The 19120-nt window shown below is 35.9% G+C and overlaps 5 protein-coding genes across 9 annotated transcripts; 2 read left to right on the top strand and 3 right to left on the bottom strand.

The window, feature by feature from the left end:
* The first annotated feature begins 20 nt into the window (after nt 1-20).
* Nucleotides 21-2354, top strand: LOC110727498 (F-box/LRR-repeat protein 12-like). The gene is made up of 2 exons (XM_021907056.1): nt 21-186; nt 609-2354. The coding sequence occupies exon 2, from the start codon at nt 666-668 to the stop codon at nt 1785-1787; it is 1122 nt and encodes a 373-aa protein (XP_021762748.1). The 5' UTR covers nt 21-186; nt 609-665; the 3' UTR covers nt 1788-2354.
* Nucleotides 2355-2445: 91 nt separating this feature from the next.
* Nucleotides 2446-6713, bottom strand: LOC110727499 (probable plastid-lipid-associated protein 10, chloroplastic). Of its 4 annotated transcripts, XM_021907058.1 has the most exons (10): nt 6527-6708; nt 5772-5837; nt 5540-5699; nt 5329-5436; nt 5055-5189; nt 4765-4860; nt 3921-4001; nt 3696-3782; nt 2789-2850; nt 2446-2694 (listed from the first exon to the last, which is right to left on the bottom strand). In XM_021907058.1, the coding sequence occupies exons 3-10, from the start codon at nt 5690-5692 to the stop codon at nt 2577-2579; spliced, it is 840 nt and encodes a 279-aa protein (XP_021762750.1). In that variant the 5' UTR covers nt 5693-5699; nt 5772-5837; nt 6527-6708; the 3' UTR covers nt 2446-2576. The 4 variants fall into 4 exon arrangements, 3 of the variants coding, with proteins under 3 accessions (XP_021762750.1, XP_021762751.1, XP_021762749.1); XM_021907059.1 differs by lacking the exon at nt 5772-5837 and having other exon boundaries at nt 5540-5693; XM_021907057.1 differs by lacking the exon at nt 5772-5837 and having other exon boundaries at nt 6527-6706.
* Nucleotides 6714-7330: 617 nt separating this feature from the next.
* Nucleotides 7331-12005, top strand: LOC110727497 (tubulin-folding cofactor C-like). 2 transcript variants are annotated; one of them, XM_021907055.1, is made up of 3 exons: nt 7331-7484; nt 7846-8972; nt 11310-12005. In XM_021907055.1, exon 2 carries the CDS (start codon nt 7901-7903, stop codon nt 8930-8932), a length of 1032 nt encoding a protein of 343 aa, XP_021762747.1. In that variant the 5' UTR covers nt 7331-7484; nt 7846-7900; the 3' UTR covers nt 8933-8972; nt 11310-12005. The 2 variants fall into 2 exon arrangements, with proteins under 2 accessions (XP_021762747.1, XP_021762746.1); XM_021907054.1 differs by lacking the exon at nt 11310-12005 and having other exon boundaries at nt 7846-9206.
* LOC110727496 (cytochrome b561 and DOMON domain-containing protein At3g07570-like) lies at nt 10223-13285 on the bottom strand. The gene is made up of 4 exons (XM_021907053.1): nt 12834-13285; nt 12021-12426; nt 10714-11000; nt 10223-10613 (listed from the first exon to the last, which is right to left on the bottom strand). The coding sequence occupies exons 1-4, from the start codon at nt 13011-13013 to the stop codon at nt 10383-10385; spliced, it is 1104 nt and encodes a 367-aa protein (XP_021762745.1). The 5' UTR covers nt 13014-13285; the 3' UTR covers nt 10223-10382.
* Nucleotides 13286-13875: 590 nt separating this feature from the next.
* Nucleotides 13876-18889, bottom strand: LOC110727494. The gene is made up of 6 exons (XM_021907051.1): nt 18601-18889; nt 18341-18433; nt 16588-16813; nt 16301-16389; nt 15002-15103; nt 13876-14267 (listed from the first exon to the last, which is right to left on the bottom strand). The coding sequence occupies exons 1-6, from the start codon at nt 18676-18678 to the stop codon at nt 14106-14108; spliced, it is 750 nt and encodes a 249-aa protein (XP_021762743.1). The 5' UTR covers nt 18679-18889; the 3' UTR covers nt 13876-14105.
* Between the last annotated feature and the right edge of the window lie 231 nt (nt 18890-19120).

Here is a 19120-nt window from a genome sequence, read left to right as displayed (position 1 = left end):
CATATGAGATAAACAAAAAGAAGGTTAACTTAAGTCTTGAGAACTTCTTCTTTTGGATCACACAAATCTTCCCTCCTCTAGTCCGGTTGTAGCAAAAGGCAAATAAACACCCTCCTTACATTCTTTCTCTTTCACCTGCAGTACTGGCTTAAATCCTCTCCTCCCTCACTCACGACATTTTACCTGGTATTTCCTAATCACTGCTATATAAGATGTAATCTTTTCAATTTTATCATGCTGATTTCAAGTTCTCAAATGCTTCAATTTTAGTTTTCTTGCACATTTTTTTTAGTATATAGACTTTAAAGAATTTGTTAGTCATTTTGATGAGGTTCTGAAGTTGCATTTTTGAGAGATATTTGCTGTATGACAATTCCCTAATAATATTTTGATTTTTTTTTTTTTTTTTTTTTTCTGAATAATTTAATTTGGGAATTCTCAATTTGTTCAACTATGTTCAATTTTGTGTCAAATTCTACAAAACAATGCTTAATTTATTTGTGATTTTTGGCCCTGAAATTTGATAAATTTTAATAGCTTTTTCTCTTATTGAGCTGATATTGGCCTTATTCTGATTGATTTTAATCCGGATTGTATGATTATTGTAGGTTATGTTGGTTGCATCAATTTTGGGGTTCAATTGAACTTGTTTGAATTTAAGTGTAATGGAGGATTCTGAGAGTGATAGTTTGACATTGAATATGGATCTCCCTGATGACTGTGTTAATGTGAAGTATAATGTAATTGATGATTCTCAAACTGATAATTCCACTACTATAATGGATCTTCCTGATGATTGCCTTGTTTTCATCTTCAAATGGCTTAGTGATGAACGTGACCGAGAAGTGTTTGGACTAACCTGCACTAGGTGGCTAGACATTCAGAATCGAAATCAAAAGTCCTTACAGTTTGATTGCTCACTTACCTACACTAGGCAGCTCTCAAGAACCCCGCGTAAGATTGATACACATGACCTTCATAGGGCATTGTCTTGTTTCCAATACCTACGTTCACTGTCCTTATCTGGATGTACTGAGCTACCAGATTCTGGTCTTAAGCTTTTACAATGCTTTGGTTCGAGTTTACGAGCCCTTCATTTGGATTGTTGTTTTGAGATCACAGATAATGGTCTTTCATTCGTAGCAAGTGGGTGCCCCTTCTTGATATATATTAGTCTCTACCGTTGCAATATCACTGATGTGGGTTTGGAAATCTTGGCTAAGTCTTGTTTGGGTTTGGAAGATGTTAATCTTATGTATTGTTTGGGAATTACTGATCATGGCATCAATGGTCTTGTTCAGAATTGTGCTTATCTTTATGGCATCAGAATCAGCAACTGTAGGGGCATGAAGGGTGTCGGATTTCATGGGTGTTCTCAAACTCTAGCTTATTTGGAAGCTGAATCTTGTAAGCTTGAGCCAGAAGGAATAGCAAGTATGGTGAGTGGGGGTGGTCTCGAGTATCTAAATATTTCAAATCTTAGCTGGTCGATTCGTGGAGATGGATTATCAGCAATTGGGGGAGGGTTTGCAAAAATGCTTCGGGTTTTGAATATGAGATTGTGTAGGATAGTAAGGGATGAGGATGTTGCACTGATTGCAAAGGGCTGTCCATCTCTGGTGGAGTGGAATTTAGCATTGTGCCATGAGATTAGAGTTGCTGGGTGGGAGTCAATTGCCTTGAATTGTCATAATTTGGAAAGACTGCATGTAAATCGATGTCGAAATCTATGTGATCGTGGATTGGAGGCTTTGAAGAATGGTTGCAAGAAACTCACTGTTTTGTAAATGAATGGGTGTCCTCAAATTAGTACACTTGCAATTGAATTATTTAGGCTGTCAAGAGGTGATTCTATCAAAGAAGAAGAAATATTAACAATTGGTCCGAAATGGCAATTTTGGTGGCACCAAAGAATTTTCATGGAGTAATTTTATGCAACCCTGCTAACTGTATTTAATCCTGGCTTCAAACTTTGAAGAATTTGTATCAGTTTTGGCAATTGTTATACACTTGTATGATAAGTGAATACGTCTCTACATACAAAGTTACATACATACTTTCATTCATACATTAATTTTCCTTGATTTGATTAATTTGAGGTCGTGTCAATTACTAACAATTGGGACAATTATCTCTTACAGTCTCACTACATCTCAATATTTCATTATTACACGTTCACATTTGGCCTTGCAACAAGTGTGTACATTGCGTAAATGTCAACTAGCTTGATTAGTGAAGTCATGTGGTGGTGTTATCCATGACCAAGTATCAAATCTCGTCCCTAACACCTCCCTTATGGATCCTTTACATCCCAAGATAATAGGCATGTGAATTACTGAATTGTATTATAGACTTGAAACTGATCTGCAAACGCTTAAAGATTTTCTTGCTTTACCCCGAATAATTATTTTTCAAACAAAGATGAAAACAGAGTAAGCCAAATCGTACACAAAATAATAACATAATTATATTGATACTTTACTGATTGAAACAAATTTAACCATCAGACCAAATTCTGGTCAAAATATATGTGAAAGTATAAACTTTGACAAGGGAAACTGGGGGCCTGAGCATTATCAACAGACAAAAGGTTGAGCTCGAGTAAACACGAAATTCCCTCCACCTCCAACTGCACGACCCAAGAGCATGTTGTTATCCAAGTAGGAAAGGTAATATAATCCCCCTACTGATCGCCTGTAATCCCAACACATCAAATGTCAAAGTGAATTTTCAATTGAGAAGAGAAAACCTTTAATGTCTGAACACATCCTTATGTACTATTAAGTACCTCTGAGGGCTTGTGCTTGTTACAGGAATCTGAGCTTTGAAGGAGCGGAAAAACTGCAGAATCTGCAAATAGCCATTACCATGACATTCAGCATACATGTATGCTTTGTATGAAGCTCAGGATATTATCATAGCAGCTGGTACTCAAATGTGGAGATCAACTTTACAAATAACTGATCAACTGAGATAGGTGAAAATTTTGTCAGAAGGTCGACTCAAGAAATTGACAACTAATTTTGAGAAGAAAGAACAAAGTAGGGAAAAAAAAAAAGAAAAGAAAGTGTCACTCTAATAGTTGACTAGCAGGGCTGGATTTTTGACACTGCAGATGGATTGTTGTTTTTGGAGAGGCGAGGTGGGATTATGTCAAGTTAAGCTGAAAGCAATCAGAACCTAAATATGATCAACTATTAGATGACTGTAAGACATCAAGCATTTAAAAGCATAAAGCATATCTAATCAGAATAAACACTAATAGCAATACCTAATGAGGCTGAAAGCTGAAACAAATGAACACTTTAGTCAATTTACTGATATTGTGGTTTTTGAAGGAGGAATGGGGGAGTGTACTAGAACATTCTTACTGTCAATCCAATAAAGCAGCTATTTGGTTGGCTTCTTGGCTAACAAGGTTTCTGAAAAAAAATAGCAATTTTCTCAAAAAAAGAGAAAAAGTTAGCAATGACTATAACCCAAGGAGTCAAGGACCTCTGTCAGGATAGGCAAAATTATAAACATCTTTGAAGGGAGACAGCCACGTTTAGTTAGCATGTAATTAGTTAGTCTTTTGTGACTCGGCTATCGTTTGCAGACACACACACACAAATAATAGGCACAGCTTCTAAACATGAGTTTTATGACCAATACATTGATGCATAACCGATAGTATGGGTGTTAAGGTTGACTACCTGTAAGCTTAAAAATGTTCTTGGTAAGAGTGCTGGAGCAATAACAGCTTGTACCTGCTCACTTATGGAAATGTCTTGAAGAGTGATCTGCCAAAAAGATATTCATTTTCAGACATCAGAATATGGAAGTTCAAAAAAATGCATTGACAAAGAAATGATTACTGAATCAGAGAAGATGAGAGGCACTAAGATACATCAGTTTACATAAAGAGGTCAACAACTAACCTCTTCAAACTGAAGGTAGATATTGCGACGTGAAACCACTGAAAACTTGGCAGAAACGAGCAGGGTAGCACCTTCATTTTCCTAGCAATCAAAATTCGATTTATTACTTAACTATGTGATGTTTGAACAAGTACAAAACGGTTATGCAACCTGCTCTCTCAATACATAACAACAGTAAGAAGATACATGCAGTGCATAGTTTAATAAGGGATTGTAGAAGAACTTCAGCTGATATGATTTCATGTTAGTCAAATACGAAGTATAGCATAAGCAGTACAGAGCACAAGTATCAATATCAATCTAAAATCCATCTTTTAGTTAAAGAAGTATATACTATAAGAGTCATTGCGGTGATTTGAGGTATATTCAAAGGAGAGGTTATGTTCCTCATCTGCAGGCTCAATGGAGATTCCATAGCGAGATGACAGAAAGCTATAATTACAGTCCTTCCAACAATATCCAGGTATGCTATGAATTAACTTAGCCTGGATAGAATAAATAGATGCGTGGAGATCAAGGGAAGTAGATGAAGCTTGATTAATTAATCTATGGAGGATAGTTGCAAGCTTTTAAGAGGCTCACTTTTCCTCAAAATGTAAAACAGACTAAAATAAAATCTCAATAATACTCTGCATGTTTTTCCATTCTCTAATTTGCTCTATACTGCTTTTTTTTCTCAATAACTACTTATCTTATACTTCAAGCCACTAAAAATTGAATTGTAATGCTTACTACCTAAAGGCCCTTCCCCTTATATTGATGCTTAACAAAGCAATCCAAAAGTGCTTAGTACAGCTGCAATGAACACATGTTGATGATGTAACAAGAAGCAAATGAAATTCACCTCTAGTAGGTTCTGAATGCTCCACTTGATTATATTGCGGACAACACCACCATCAGATTGATTACGGCATTCAAATTTCTGGAAAATCTGACCCACCTATCATCACACCAACAGACAAGCACCACTGAAAAACAAGAATATGTAAGACACAAATGTCAATTGTATGAAAATAATTTCCACAAGGGACTTTAATTTTTTGAAATAGTCTTGCAAGATAATGGACATGATGCCTTCACAATCACAAGCATTAAAAAAGGCAGAAGCCCAAAGGTTGCGTGTTGTGTCAGTACCTGTAGAATCGGAAGTCTACTAGCAGCTTCAAAAAGGACGACAACATCAGGAGCAGAAGTATACTGAAGACGCCATGTACCGTCCAGTTTTGCCAAATCTATTGGCTCACCAGCATCATATCTCTCTACAGTCACCTAAATATATAAAAATAAAAAATAATTTTTTTTTGTCAAATTCACATCATATAATCATTTTCACCAAGCCAATCTCTTCAATATAAACCATGTAAGAAATTAATATTAGATGAAGTCCAAGTAATAATGATTTACATACTAGTGCCTCCTCAATGGAAGATCGTTGGTCAGGTGTTGTTTTGAGCCCCCTTTCAGTATCTTGAATTGCTCTCAACAAATCATGCTTTCTAGTCTCTACCTCGTATGACTGAAATACCAAAAAGATAAAACTGAATTTTAGTCCATGTGGTCAAGAATGTGAACAAAAAACTATCATTTACAATGATAAAGTTGGTAAAAAGTCTATTCACCAAGGAAGTATCAGTAGCAGTAGCCGAGCATTGCCAAAGTGATTTGTAACGGAGACTTCTTGCAGCACTAGGAATTGTTACTTGTGAAGTTCTCCCGTCATGAACTACTTTGTAAGCTGGAGCATATGTTAAAGGTGCCATAACAAATGCCATACTGTCCCTAAAGGAACAAAATTTTGTGAGACGTCCATATACAGGACTGAACAACCTAAATCAGTAATCGAGTACTAACCAGTTTCCACTAATTAGTTGATTAACTTAAAACAGCCTCGGAGCTCTTAGGCATATAGGGATCGGCCTACATAGCCAGTGTGTCGTATAGTAAGCAACCACATCCCATTTTCTTGAAAAATTAACTAACATTAGGCTATTTGAATAGGGAGGAAAACATAACTTCTTCACTTTTGCACTCCCAAACTAGAGATTGAATTTCGATCGATTTAGAATGTCGACTAATTATTAATTTGCATCCGCATTCTAAAATCTCTAGATTAATTTTCTAGCTATATCTACATACTACTATATTACTGTATAAAAGTGTATTACCAGATTTTTTGTGTCAACGAAGATGTGCAGCATACTATAAACTATCAAGTGATGAGTGAAATTGGGCTGGTAAATAATTATTCCATTCTATAAATAGTCAAGAAATTACAAATTGGCCAATATATAAAACTTTGAACAAATTATTAATCAATGAGAAAATATAAACAATCTAAAATAACCCATGTTATTAATTTATGTTCATCAATCATCTAGATTGAGTACTTTAAAGGGGATGTCTCGATTGATCTGCATAATTAAGCGCTCATAACCAATTTCCAGATTATTATGCCTTATATAACCCAATCAATAACTTCATTTTTATCCAAGATAAACAAATCTGGCAATCGCACTTGCACTTACAATAGATTCCTAAAATGTCAAACAATTCAAGTTTGAAATTCAAACAAAACCCAACAAAAATGGAAGGACCGAAAAAATTACCTAGTTAGTTTGAAGGCTGAGTTCAGACTGTAAGTGGGCAACAATGCAGCAGATGCGAAATTGAGTGGATAAATAAAAGCAACGAGTCACTAGATTTTGAGCAAAGCCACAATGGTTTTTTTTTTTAAGAAATGTTGTGGCATTGTGGATTTATCCTTAGCCACAATGGTTTTTGGTTTTTATTAATTCTGTATCAGTTTGTCTAACATACGCTTATGGACACACAATAAATTAAAATATGACTCCCTCTATTAAATGAGTTGGACCTAAATTCAAATCGAAAACTAGTGATGTCAAAAGCTAGTCGGACCTAAAAAATTAACACAAATCAAATCATGACTCGATCGGTTTGAATTCATAAAAACAGTGATTCGAACCTGATACGACTTAACTTGAAAGACAAAAATCAACCTGAAATTCAAGTTAACCTGATAATTTAAGACCTGAACCAAGACATAACCTTACCTGGAGATTGACCCGACACAAATATGATCCACAAATTATCAACCTCAACCCAAGTCAACCCGATTCTGATTTAACTCGTTGAAACCTGAATTTAATCCTGACCCAATCCAACATGTTAATGACCTTGACTCGAGTCTAACCTATCTTGCCAGTGACTTTGTCAAAGTGTGCAACAGAGTACTCATATGTTTTAAACGCATTTTGAGAATCATAGAGTGGAGGGAATTCCCGCAGAAGTGACCTGAGTTAGATCCTTACCCCACCCCTCCCGTGATTAGAGCCTTAGAAGGGCACCCCCGTATGTTACCTCGTAAAAAAAAAAATAATAATAATAATTTATTTTAAATACATCTTGAACATCGTAAAATATCAAATAAGACAACAAAAAAAACCGGAAGGACAATTCAAATGGGATGTTGTTTGATGGAGTCTTCTCAATTGAAATCTCCATTAAAGAGTGAGCTTTCTCTCCTCCATTGAAGCAGCCACTGAGGTAATATGTTTTTCTTAATCATCATTTATCAGTTTCTTAATCATCATTGATCATCAATTTAATTCAATTTTGCTTTTCTCTTTTTCTTAGGTGGATTGATTATTGAACTATTGCTTTTAATTAGATTACTGTGATGCTTTAACTTTGCTATTCATTTTCGATTTTAATTTGATAATTGAATCAAATGTGGTTGATAATGTGTTGCAAATTCCTTGAATGTTAAGACGGAACTATGAAAATGGAAATTTTCTTCCTGATTATTAGCACATGTAGGAAATTAAAGTTGTATAATTGATGGGAATTTTTGTCCTTCAAACCCTAAAATTTTAAATCCTTGATGATGTTGTTATTTGGGTTTTAGGGAAGCTTTTTAAAGATTTGCCAAACATCAGAAAACCTGAGAGTTTCCTCTTGCAATGGAAGATCATAATTCTGCCTCAAACCCAACCTCAATGTATGACCAATCCGTTGATCCGGCGCTTCAAAAGAAGCGTCAAGCAATGATTGATCGCCTTTCTAACCGCCACCAAGCTCGTGTCCGGAGCAAAGAGTCGGATTCATCTCCATCATTTGAGTCTACTGATACATTTCTTGCTCGGTTTTCTGACCTCCAGCAATCAATTGTGTCTGAGATTGATAAAATTGAACAAGCCCCTGAGTCTTTTGCCAAAGGGGACCTTGATAATGTCTCTGCTTTAATCAATGATCTTGAGAAGTTGCTTGCAGAAAATACCTACCATTTGCCTTCCTATGACGTTCGTGCCTCTCTCAAGACTATCTCTGACTTGAGAGAGTCCCTTGATAAGGTGGCAGTAAAACTGGTTCCAAAGAAGAAATTTTCTTTCAAAACTAAAGCTGCAAAGCAGAATCAAAAGGCCATTGTTGAGGAACAACCCGAAGTGGTGGTTTCTGGTGACAAATCTTGTATTGTGTTTGATACTCCGGGGTTTAAGAACAGGGAAAGAGAGGTTCTGGTGGAGAATTTGAAGGGGAAGGACATGGGGGAGTTTACATTGTCAGACCTTGGTTCTTGTGAGGTGAGGCTGATAGGTAGATCGAGGGCAGTATTCATTCATCGGGTAAGGAATTGCAAGGTTTATGCAGGGCCTGCTCTGGGTTCTGTACTGATAGATGATGTTGAAGGGTGTGTTTTCGTGTTGGCATCGCATCAGATAAGGATTCATAATGCTAGGAAATGTGACTTTTACTTGAGGGTTCGGAGTCATCCCATTATTGAGGATAGTAGTGAGGTGAGATTCGCTCCCTATTGCTTGCAATACGATGGGATTGAGGAAGATTTAAGGGAGTCAAGACTTGATGAAGAGACTGGGAGTTGGGCAAATGTTGATGATTTTAAGTGGTTGCGTGCTGTGCAGTCTCCTAATTGGTCTGTCCTTCCAGAACATGAACGAATTAGCTCGTTGCATGTATCAATTTCTGATAGCTGATGTGCACTGTGCAGAATGGTATTGTTGTAGCTTACTTCAAGTATGTTCAATACTTTGATTTTGCAGCATTATTTTCAATGTTAATTCAAACCAAAATATTGTATGGGCTATCATTATGTCATAAAGTTAGCTTAATGTGTTTCCATGATGTCTAATTTTAGTCATTTACGTGTCGCTTAACTGGTTTGCATATATGCGGCTACTTCTCTTATTCATGTATTGTTAATGCACCCTTGCTACCGATAATGAGGGCTTTAGAGTTTTTACATGTTAATGTGTTTGTCTTCTACTTTACCTAGTTGGTGATACGTTTTGTAAGCCTTTAAGTTAGTCAAATGTTTTTTTTTTTTTTTTTTCAAAAACTTGACTCGTAAAGAGACAAACGTTCATGAATTTATAATCCTGGTTGAGTCTCAATATTCTAAAAGTGGTGAAATATTGTGCTTCATTTTCCTGACTTGTTTGCTTTGAATTTAGCCCACATTTTCTCCCAGTAGATGCTGATGGCATTAAGGGCCTGCTTAGGCTTTCATCAATATGGGACTTGTGCATGATTAGCTGCATTTGTCATTGTCATTGTCATTGTCATTGAGAGAGTTACATTGCCTTAAGTGGAAAATATATGGATTTAGGTCCCATTCACTACACCTTATTTTTGCTGAAGTGAAATTATTTTTACTGAACTGAAATTAATTTTATTGGACTGAAATTATTTTTCTTGAACTGAAATTATTTTTACTAATTTCCTACTCCCTCCGTCCCCGAAACTTCGACCCTTTTGGGTTGATTTCGCGGGTATTAAGAAGTTAAATTGGAAGTGTAAGAGTGTATGGGGAAACTAAGAAAAGTACATTGAAAAGGGAAATTTACATTGGAATTGCAAAAAAGTAGAGAGAGAAAGTAATAAAAGTATATAGAAAAAGCAAAATTTGCATGGGGAAGCTAATTTTGCACAAATATTATTGCAAATTAAAGGGTATTAAAATGCAAATGGGATGAACATTTTGGGACTAAAATTAGACCATTAGGGTCGAAGTTTCGGGGACGGAGGGAGTATTATATTTATTCTTTAAGTTAACTGATTTTTATTGAATTGAAATTATATTTACTGAAGTGAACTTATTTTTACTGAATTGAAATTATTTTTACTGACTTAAATTATTTTTACTGAATATTATTTTTTTTTAAGGTAAAGTGAACATGACCTTAAGAGGAGTATTGATCTTCAGTTTATTTAGCCCTTAAAATGGAAATGTGTAAAGGCAGTCCTTAATCTAAAGACCAGAAACATATGTGAAAAGCATACAATACATTAATGAAAGAAATTAATGGTGAATTTTGATCTATTGTTAAACAAATACTTTAATAAAACTTCCTATCTTATCACACTCGTCAAAAATAAGTATATCTAGAATTTGTCCTGCAGCTTCTAGTTCCAAGCCATACATCATTATCTTTGTCTCCATAATCTGATTTCTAGGACAATAGCCACAAGAACCATAAGTGCAAGAATCACTGCATAGGTACCATACCAACTGGAGCCCTCCATACCCAAACGAATACCATAAAATATGTTTGAGATAGCTAAGATAACCAAGATTCTTCCTGCATTATGATGGTACCAATTCCAGTATTTCCGTGGTTTTGTACCTTTCTTTGGTCTAATCAACAGAGCCATTACCTGCACAAAGTAAAACAATTTAATATCTTGAATCTTTATTCATTGTCCCATATTTAAAATTTTATGTTCCAGGGCAGATGTAAATGTATATGAATCTTACCTGAAAGCAGGCAAGTATGAGAATAAGAATACCGATGTTCTTGTGGTGTGTTACTTCTGCTTTTATAAAATCCTTCACCACAAATCCTAAGATGAAGCCGACTAGTCCAAATAGGAAACTGAAAATCTGGATTGCAATGTGAGAGTAAAACCAGATTGGATCCCATTGCCTGAAGTACCTTGCAACTATTGCTCCAATTGGCATCAAAATTCCCCATCCTATCATGTTTAGAGCACCATGGGTCCTTTTTATTCCAGTGTACGGGCTGCTCTTTGCCTGACTTTTCCCTGATACATAAAGAAAAGAACCAGAATGATTTGTTTATTTTTTGAAGATACGAAGTTATGTAATTAATGATTTCTACACGAAAAGTTCATGAATGACACACTGTCATTTGAAGTTGAGGTTCAAAATGTGTCATTTCTAACCTTTCAACTGAAGCATATTAGTCATGCAGAAGCTCAAAATAGAATGTTATTTCATATCTCATTTTTCATTATTGCTATATTGGAGAGAATAGGAGATATATAAAGGGTGAATCTTATGCATGTTAAACTATAATAAGGCAATCTGGTTTGTGCTCTAATGGATTTCAGGATGAATTAGTTTGGAGAAGATCTTTGGAGGTGGACTTGGAGAAGGTACTTGCTCAGTTGCTCTAGTGAGAATGACACTCAATTTTCTGATTTTTGAGCGCAGTTATCTCCTAGGACAGTATATCTTTATCTAAGGTAGCATTCAAATGAGACATAAGACGGGACACAAAATGGGATTGGAAGTCTCTATGAGTCTACGACACATGCTTCGTTCAGTTTGAAGATGCACGTATTAGGTTTTTCATGTAATTGGTCTTCCCTTGGCCAATTTTTACATGGAGAGCATGTTGTCATTAAAGAACTAGCCGTTGACATTTTCTAAAAGAGCTGATGGCTGATACTTTGATGGCGTCAGTAGATTTGCTAGTGAAGGTTGATAGGGATATTATTCTATATTTCATAATGCAAGTAAAAGTTGATGGGAGAAATATTCTGGGTTCTATGAACGTGGCCTCTACTAACCAACTGTACTCTCCCACTTTCTTTTTCTGCCTGTCTGCATTTGTTCCTTTTTTTTTTCCCGAATAATTTTTTGTTGTTTCTTTTGTGTCAATGTTAACTCATCTATCATTCTCTACCTAAATTCATTTCTGAATTTGTACGACATTGATCATGACCAATTTGTTACATGAAGGAATTGATGTTTGACGAAGTAACCAATTATGAACTTGTTCTGATCGCATATGAATGATAAACATGTCTGAGCTTTACCTGTAGTATAGTCTAGTGAGGCTTGACCCATATCTCGGTGCTCCAACAACTTTAGCCCGCCACTGTCTACTGGCAGCTGGCCATAGGGCCCCACAGCATAGAGCAGTTCTTTTTGTGGCTCAACTGTATTAATCTGGAAAGCCAGGTGTATGCGATTTGCATCGATAAACACTGTTGATGAGTTATCCACCACAGTGAGGTCACCTGCATCAGGCAGCACCTTATCAGGTTCTTTTCCCTGCAAGTCGTACTGCTTGACAACGCCTGTTCCATTTTGGTACATCCAGCCTACCATCGCACTGGACCCGACCATCTGCCCATTGGTTGAGAAACCAATCCCAAGCCATGAGTTTGTGTTTGATGCTGACAGCAGGAAGCTCCACAACTGTGGTCCTGCTTGTACATACTGAGAAGCAAGAAAAAGAGTAATTTTGAGACCTTGGCACAAAAATAGATTTATGACCGACCTAGCAAGGAAATTGTATCAGCAATGCAGAATTATAACCTGAAACCTGTATGAATTGAATCTAAGTGACACCAAAGGGTTCAAAGCTGGTATAAAATAGGCTTGACCTGAAAACTGACCTAAGAATATGGGGTTCTAAACTGTAAACGTGTGAATCTGCAACTGAAATCAGTCGATCTGAAACGGGTTACTTAAACAGGTCTAGCTACAGCATACAAAGGTGAGCCAATGAGGCTGTATGCAAGAAGTTGAAACTGCCTTTTAACTTTGATAGTTTCGTTGCTTTTCTAAGGAGGTTCTTTATGCTTCCCTATTGGATGACAGGGTTTCAAAAGTGGGAAACTTACCCGAAGAACGAGGTCTGTATTGGACTTCCAGACAGTCTGGCAGAACATGGCAGTGGTATCAAAGTTGACAGCTTCATTGTAGTCGACAACGCTGTTGCAGGGTTCTGCATTTTGTGACAGCACCAGCAAAAACGAATTCAAGAAGACGGCGGTGAAATAGATGAAAGCCAACTGTTTCATCTCTCTCTCCCTCTCTCTGTTTGTTTCCCCTTGTTATTTTGGAGGATTATCTGTTATATGATATTTTGGTTACTTTGAATGAAGGCAATGTGGTAGGTAACCTTCTCCACTACATGGACTTGTTAGCCAGTTGACCATGTTTGTTGTCACCCAGTTTGTGGTTTTGATGTCTGTGTTATAAAATATACTTAGTATTTAGTATAATATATAGTTGTATGCATAATGATGGAGAGGTGGTTTGATATAGTATTCACGCTCAACACTTGGAAATGATATTCTAATTACCCGTCTTTATCTGTATGTTACGCAACACGTATCTTTGTTTTTGTTTAACCCTACTAGCCTTTTCTGTTTTGCTGAAAAGTTTAGACTCATTCCTGATCCATGATTGTGTTTGTTCTTTCAACTGCAGGATTTCAGTTTACAGTCACTGCAGATCGGAATCGTAGCGTTTGAGTCATGCTTGAATATAAAATCAGTGAATTGTAAAGTCGGTAAAGAGATCCGATACGTAGTAAATTTTACCTGGTTATTATAGAGAACATGTAATCTCGGAACTTTATCAATTGTTGATGCTACGATTCCTATCATATGAACAGCTATATAGCTAAGTTTTCATGATTTTTTTTCCCTCAACCAAAAAGCTAGGTAATATTTTATCAGCTATATTAGAGTTTGAATTATCTAAAATTAACCTAATCTAATCGAACAATTACACGAGTATTAGACGATAATGCTGAGAGACAAATCATCTTAGTATTGACTAAGATGTTGGATGACATTGATTAGAGGCAAAGTCAATCTGGCAATTAGTGCTTTCCTGTTGTAACTATGATGTCTATGAATAAAAAATAAGTGGCATATTTTGTCCATATGAGAGAGGGTGGTTAGGTAACAAGGAATTTTGAATTAGGGTAACAAAACATAGCAACAATCTACAGCACTTCATACATGATACATGGACCTAGAAAAAATTGTTACAATAGTAACAATACAAAACTCCTTGAGAAAATGAAAAGAAAAAACGAAACTCAAAGTTACGTAATTTTCAATTTTAACTACATACATACGAAGTATTAAACAAAATCCTTCTTACATCACGACCTCAAATGTATTGCAATGCTGACATTGAATGTACAGCGCGGTTAGATCAAATACAGTCTCGATACAGAACTCAGGCTTTGATCGGCAGCCTCTATCAAGATGATCTTCATGAGCTTCTGCTAGTCGATCTTTCAACAAGCTCAAATTAACCTATCAGGCAGAAGGAAATGCAAAATGGATAATTAGGTAAGACCTTGACCAAATAATCACATTTAAGCAGAAAGCACTTAGTCTATAACAGTCTAACAGAGCTGGTACGTAATCCTAGTCCTAAAAGGAACATTATATGTTAACCTGAGGATGGCAATATATGTAGGATATATAAGATAACTAAAAGTAGAATTATTAGAGTGAAATAAACATTGATTACACCGATCGACGCATGATTTGACATGCATTCCCAAATCAATACCATTTTAAGAAGTATTTTAAATTATTATCTAATGCCCCAGGGGTGTTCGTTAGCAAGATCCATATCTATATACATATAAAGGATCAAAAGAAGGGTCCGAGAGGGTCTGGATTGGGTCCTGGTCCATTGTCATTCCTACTCCCTATGAAGCGAGATACTATTTCTTTATATCAGAAATAACCAGAAAAACAAGGTCCCCAGGTTCATCAACAATAAAACCACCAACTAAGGCCCTGTTCTTTTGAACTTCTGAGCAAATTAAAGCAATGACCAGCTGACCATAAGCTTGATCGATATGCAACATGATCTATGTGGTTCTGATACAGATAAATCAAGGAAAGACTCTCACTAACATTAACAACTCCTATAGGTCACGCTACGAAGCCTTGATCTATACGCAACATGCTCTGTTGATGTGCTTGTGCAAGATAAAACAGAATCAAGAGCGAAGCCAGAGTGATTATTGCAGTACCTCATCTCCTTTGTTGAGATTTAACTGGCAAAGTTTGCAATATATAAGATGTTGATTCTCTTGTAACTCTCCTTTCTTGCAGATTGGGCACCAAACGTGTTCCTTCCATACAAATCAAAGAATAATAAGGCAAAATAAGAACATATTCCAGAACCCTATCAGGGGGGGAAAAAGATCTTGCAGAAAAACCCATAGCCAAACTAATGTAAATGTGAACTTTGGCAATTGCCTCATTGCTTTATGTAAATGTGAACTTTGACAATTGCCTCACATAAAATGTCCAACTAAATAAAGATTCCAAAATATAAAAGGTGAAAGACACTTATTGCATGATGAGGGCGCTGAAGAAAATTACTGCAGAGATTTTAAGGAAAGAACACAGTAAACAATTTCCCATAACATTAAGTGGTATCTTCCTCATATGGATGCATTATGATGCAAATCTGTATTATTGCACTGAAACCAAAGGCTTGATAGATACAAGTAGGTGATAGTCATTGATTTTAGTACGGTATCAAAGCACTATACAACATACATGATCCTCGATTACTGTCAAGATGCACACAATCAAATTATTACATCTAAATGCTTTGAGCCTTTGACCAAATCTTTTCTAAAATGCAAAAATATATATGTGCCGACCTATGAGAAGCAACTCCTTTTTCATGATCTCATGTCACAAGTACCTGACCGACCTTAAGAGATTCATATTTATTTGACAAATTTTAATACAACACAGATTGAGATAATGAGGAATTGGGATCCCTTTTGCTGCATAGCCTGCATTATGGCAATTATGTGGACAATGAAAGGAGCATGATTGAATTGGGATCTTGTCCCTTGAGGACATTGCACCATTATACCTTTTTATCTCCACATAATAAATCCCTTATAGTCCATGAAATCTCAAAAGTAGCTTTGAGCATTTTGTTTAAGCAATCTGATAGATTTAGATGTTGGTAAGTCCTTACTAGTTTGCCTAAAAACATGGAATACTCCGTAATTCATCTACAAGAAAAGCTTTTAATGGATCTAAACAAAGTCAATTAAAAAAACAGAAGGTAAATTACATGGATAAGGAAGCAGCAGTTCTTGATCATCAGGGTATCACATTATCTCTCCTAAAATCAGATGATCCACAAGTACCAAAAACCAGACAAAAACAAAAACAAAAAAAAAAAAAAAGATTGGCAACAACAAAATGAAAATCTTTCCAACATAATGGCACTCGATCAAAGACACCGCAACTAAAACTGCCATAAGTAATTTTTTTAATCACTCTACTTATCAATGACATACCTTCCCATCGTTTAACTGCATATATTGATCGAGTGCCAAAGCCAAATACTCATCCTCTTCATCCTCCAAAACAATGGATTTCTCTGCTTCTGGGAAAGGCTAAAACCAATGTCAGACTCAAAACACTTTCTGGACTATCACACCCGGTTTCTAATTTTTATTCCTTCAAATAAGTTCATTTTAGGGGGGAGGGTGAACAGATAAACAGTATTTACCAACATCAAAAGTGTTCCAGGAAAGCCAACATTAACTTGCTCCTCTTCCTTTTAAGAAGGGATGCGGCTTACCTTTTTGACTCAACTCCAACTTGATATCCTCATAGAAGATCCTTTGCATTTCTAGCAATATCTCTTCACATTCACTTTTATCAGCTGTATGGGGACCATCATATTCCCATAAAACATCATCTTCTCCGGACAATGAACTTGGGAGTTTTGAAGCATCAGAATGCTGATTCTTTAATTTTTTTAACTCATCAGAGAATATATCCTTGAAAGCGAAGTGGATGAATTCCTGCAAACAATTCATCAAGCAAAAATGAGTGAAGGCATCTTCTAATGTTACTAAGTTCAATAAACCTTCTGTTAAATTTGAAGAGATTATAATTTGGACAAAAGAAATTACACATGCACAAAAAAGGAACATTCTATCGAGGAATAAGTATAAGCACGCAGCAGGGCATGCAAGAGGGTTGAAATCAGCTTTCTTCTCTTCAAATTAAATTTTGATCCATAAAATACACCAAACCCCCTAATGTAACCATAATCTCACTCAAAAGTACAGATTTTTAATACATAATGCATGTGACCCAAGACACAAGACAAGAGCATCTATGTACAAGCTAAGATAGACTTTTGAAAACAAAATTATTATTACTATACAGGATTTTGAAAATACATCAAAAGACTTCAAACAAAGACTATAGACTTCTGCATATAAAAGTAAAGAATGATTAATTTTGACATTTCATAGCTTACTACATCCACCAATAGCATACACGAACCAATATAAACTTTTTTTTAAGTAGTAACACATCCCACAACACAGTTTACACTTGGTAGCTTTAAGCTGGCCAAGAGAAAAGGTTCTACCACGGCCCAAACAAAATCGTTTAAGTTAATCAGTGTCAGACTATATCCTATAAACCTCACCTTTTTAATCAAGCAACAAAGTGATGTCAGATGCAATCACAAAGAGCATAGCCTAACTGCCTAACAATATAATCAACCCCTTTATCTTCAGGCAGCTTCCAAACATCCTCTATCCTATTTTAGATAAATAAGTGCTGCGGTCATAAAGCCAACACCCTTGAAACTTCAGAAATACCCAGCACAACACATTCATTGAGAAATAGGCAACAATTGTAAAGCACAAATGACATGCAAGAGTGCAAGCAGAAAGATGAAATCGAGACAAACTCCCACTTTATTAACTTTCTTCATAAATATTTTTGTAACATTCTTGACTGCAGTCTCTCTACTATCCTTTACCACCTTTTCCCTCACTGAAGGTGAGTTGGGACCGTAAAGAGAACAAGTAGCAATAAAATATACCACTCCCTTTGCTCCATTATTTTTCCTTTAATCCCCTTCTTCTCCAAGGAACCCCTCTTTGGAGACCACTGTGATTCATTACGCCCCTCGCCACACACCTAACCCTAGTACCACCTATGTTAGCCAAGTTTCATTTTCTCAAGCACCTCAAATTCCAAGTAATTCCCATTAATACCTCTAAATAGAAATTGTTCTATGTGTGATCATCAGTTAAATCACATTATATAAACATACACACTGCTACCTTTTGAGCTCATTCAGACATAAAAAATACATGTTACTCAGACTCAAGCTAGAAGTGTCGGCCATTTTATGAAGCTTTTGCCTAATTTTGGTACAAAATGAAGTGATTAAGTGTCAAACCAATGTCAAGTATCCGGCTGCCGGGTACTTGAGGTGAAATAAAAAATCGGAGTAACACACTCTTCACATAAAACATACATGAACCCATTTTGAACAAATCATATGACCATGTAGAAGAACAAACCTTTTGATCAGAGGATTGAAGAAGAGGTGATCTAGAATTCCATAGAAGCCGGGTTCTATCCTCCTTCACTCTCCGATAACAGCTCTCCTTCAACTATTCTTCCACCCAAACAATTAAACCCAGATTACCAAAATCAAATTATTTCCAGAAAAAAAAATATCAAAATATAATTCAAGGAAATTCAACAGAAATTGAAGAACACCCATCAAAATTAAACGGAACCCAGTTAATAATCAAGCGTAAAATTGAAGGATTTTCACCTTTTCTTTCCAAGAAATATGATTAAGGGTTTTGAGGGGTTGTCTTTCTGGCTTCAATTGCTTCTTTTTTCCCTCCATTTTCGACCGAATTTCCCGCTTTTTATTTCTTCAAGAAAGTAAAAAATTTTACAATTCTGCAATTTATAGGTATCAAAATCCTTAATAAGGAAAAAAAATTGAATTTTGATTTTTAGAGGTTTTTCTGGGAAAAATTTCCGTGAGTTGGCGCCCCAAAAGGAGGTTGAAGAAGATTATTCAGGCTTCAGCGCGGTAGTGTGTAAGTGTGCCTCTGTTGGGACGTCGTTTTACTTACTCTAACTAGTCCACTCTAACTCAGGTTATACATATTTGTAGATCGTGTTAGATTCTTTTCGATATATAATTCCAATTGTTTAAAAAGATTAATTTCTTAAATAGGTATTGTCAAGCGTAAAATTATCAACATTGCAATTAAAAAAAAACAAAAAAGTACTAAATTATATGTCCAACATTAGATTACGTTATGGACACTCTTTGCGAG

This window comes from Chenopodium quinoa, unplaced genomic scaffold (genome assembly GCF_001683475.1).
Source record: "Chenopodium quinoa cultivar QQ74 unplaced genomic scaffold, ASM168347v1, whole genome shotgun sequence".
Taxonomy (NCBI): Eukaryota; Viridiplantae; Streptophyta; class Magnoliopsida; order Caryophyllales; family Amaranthaceae; genus Chenopodium; species Chenopodium quinoa.
Note: the sequence above shows the minus strand (reverse complement) of the source record. Positions and strands in the feature narration are given on the sequence as shown.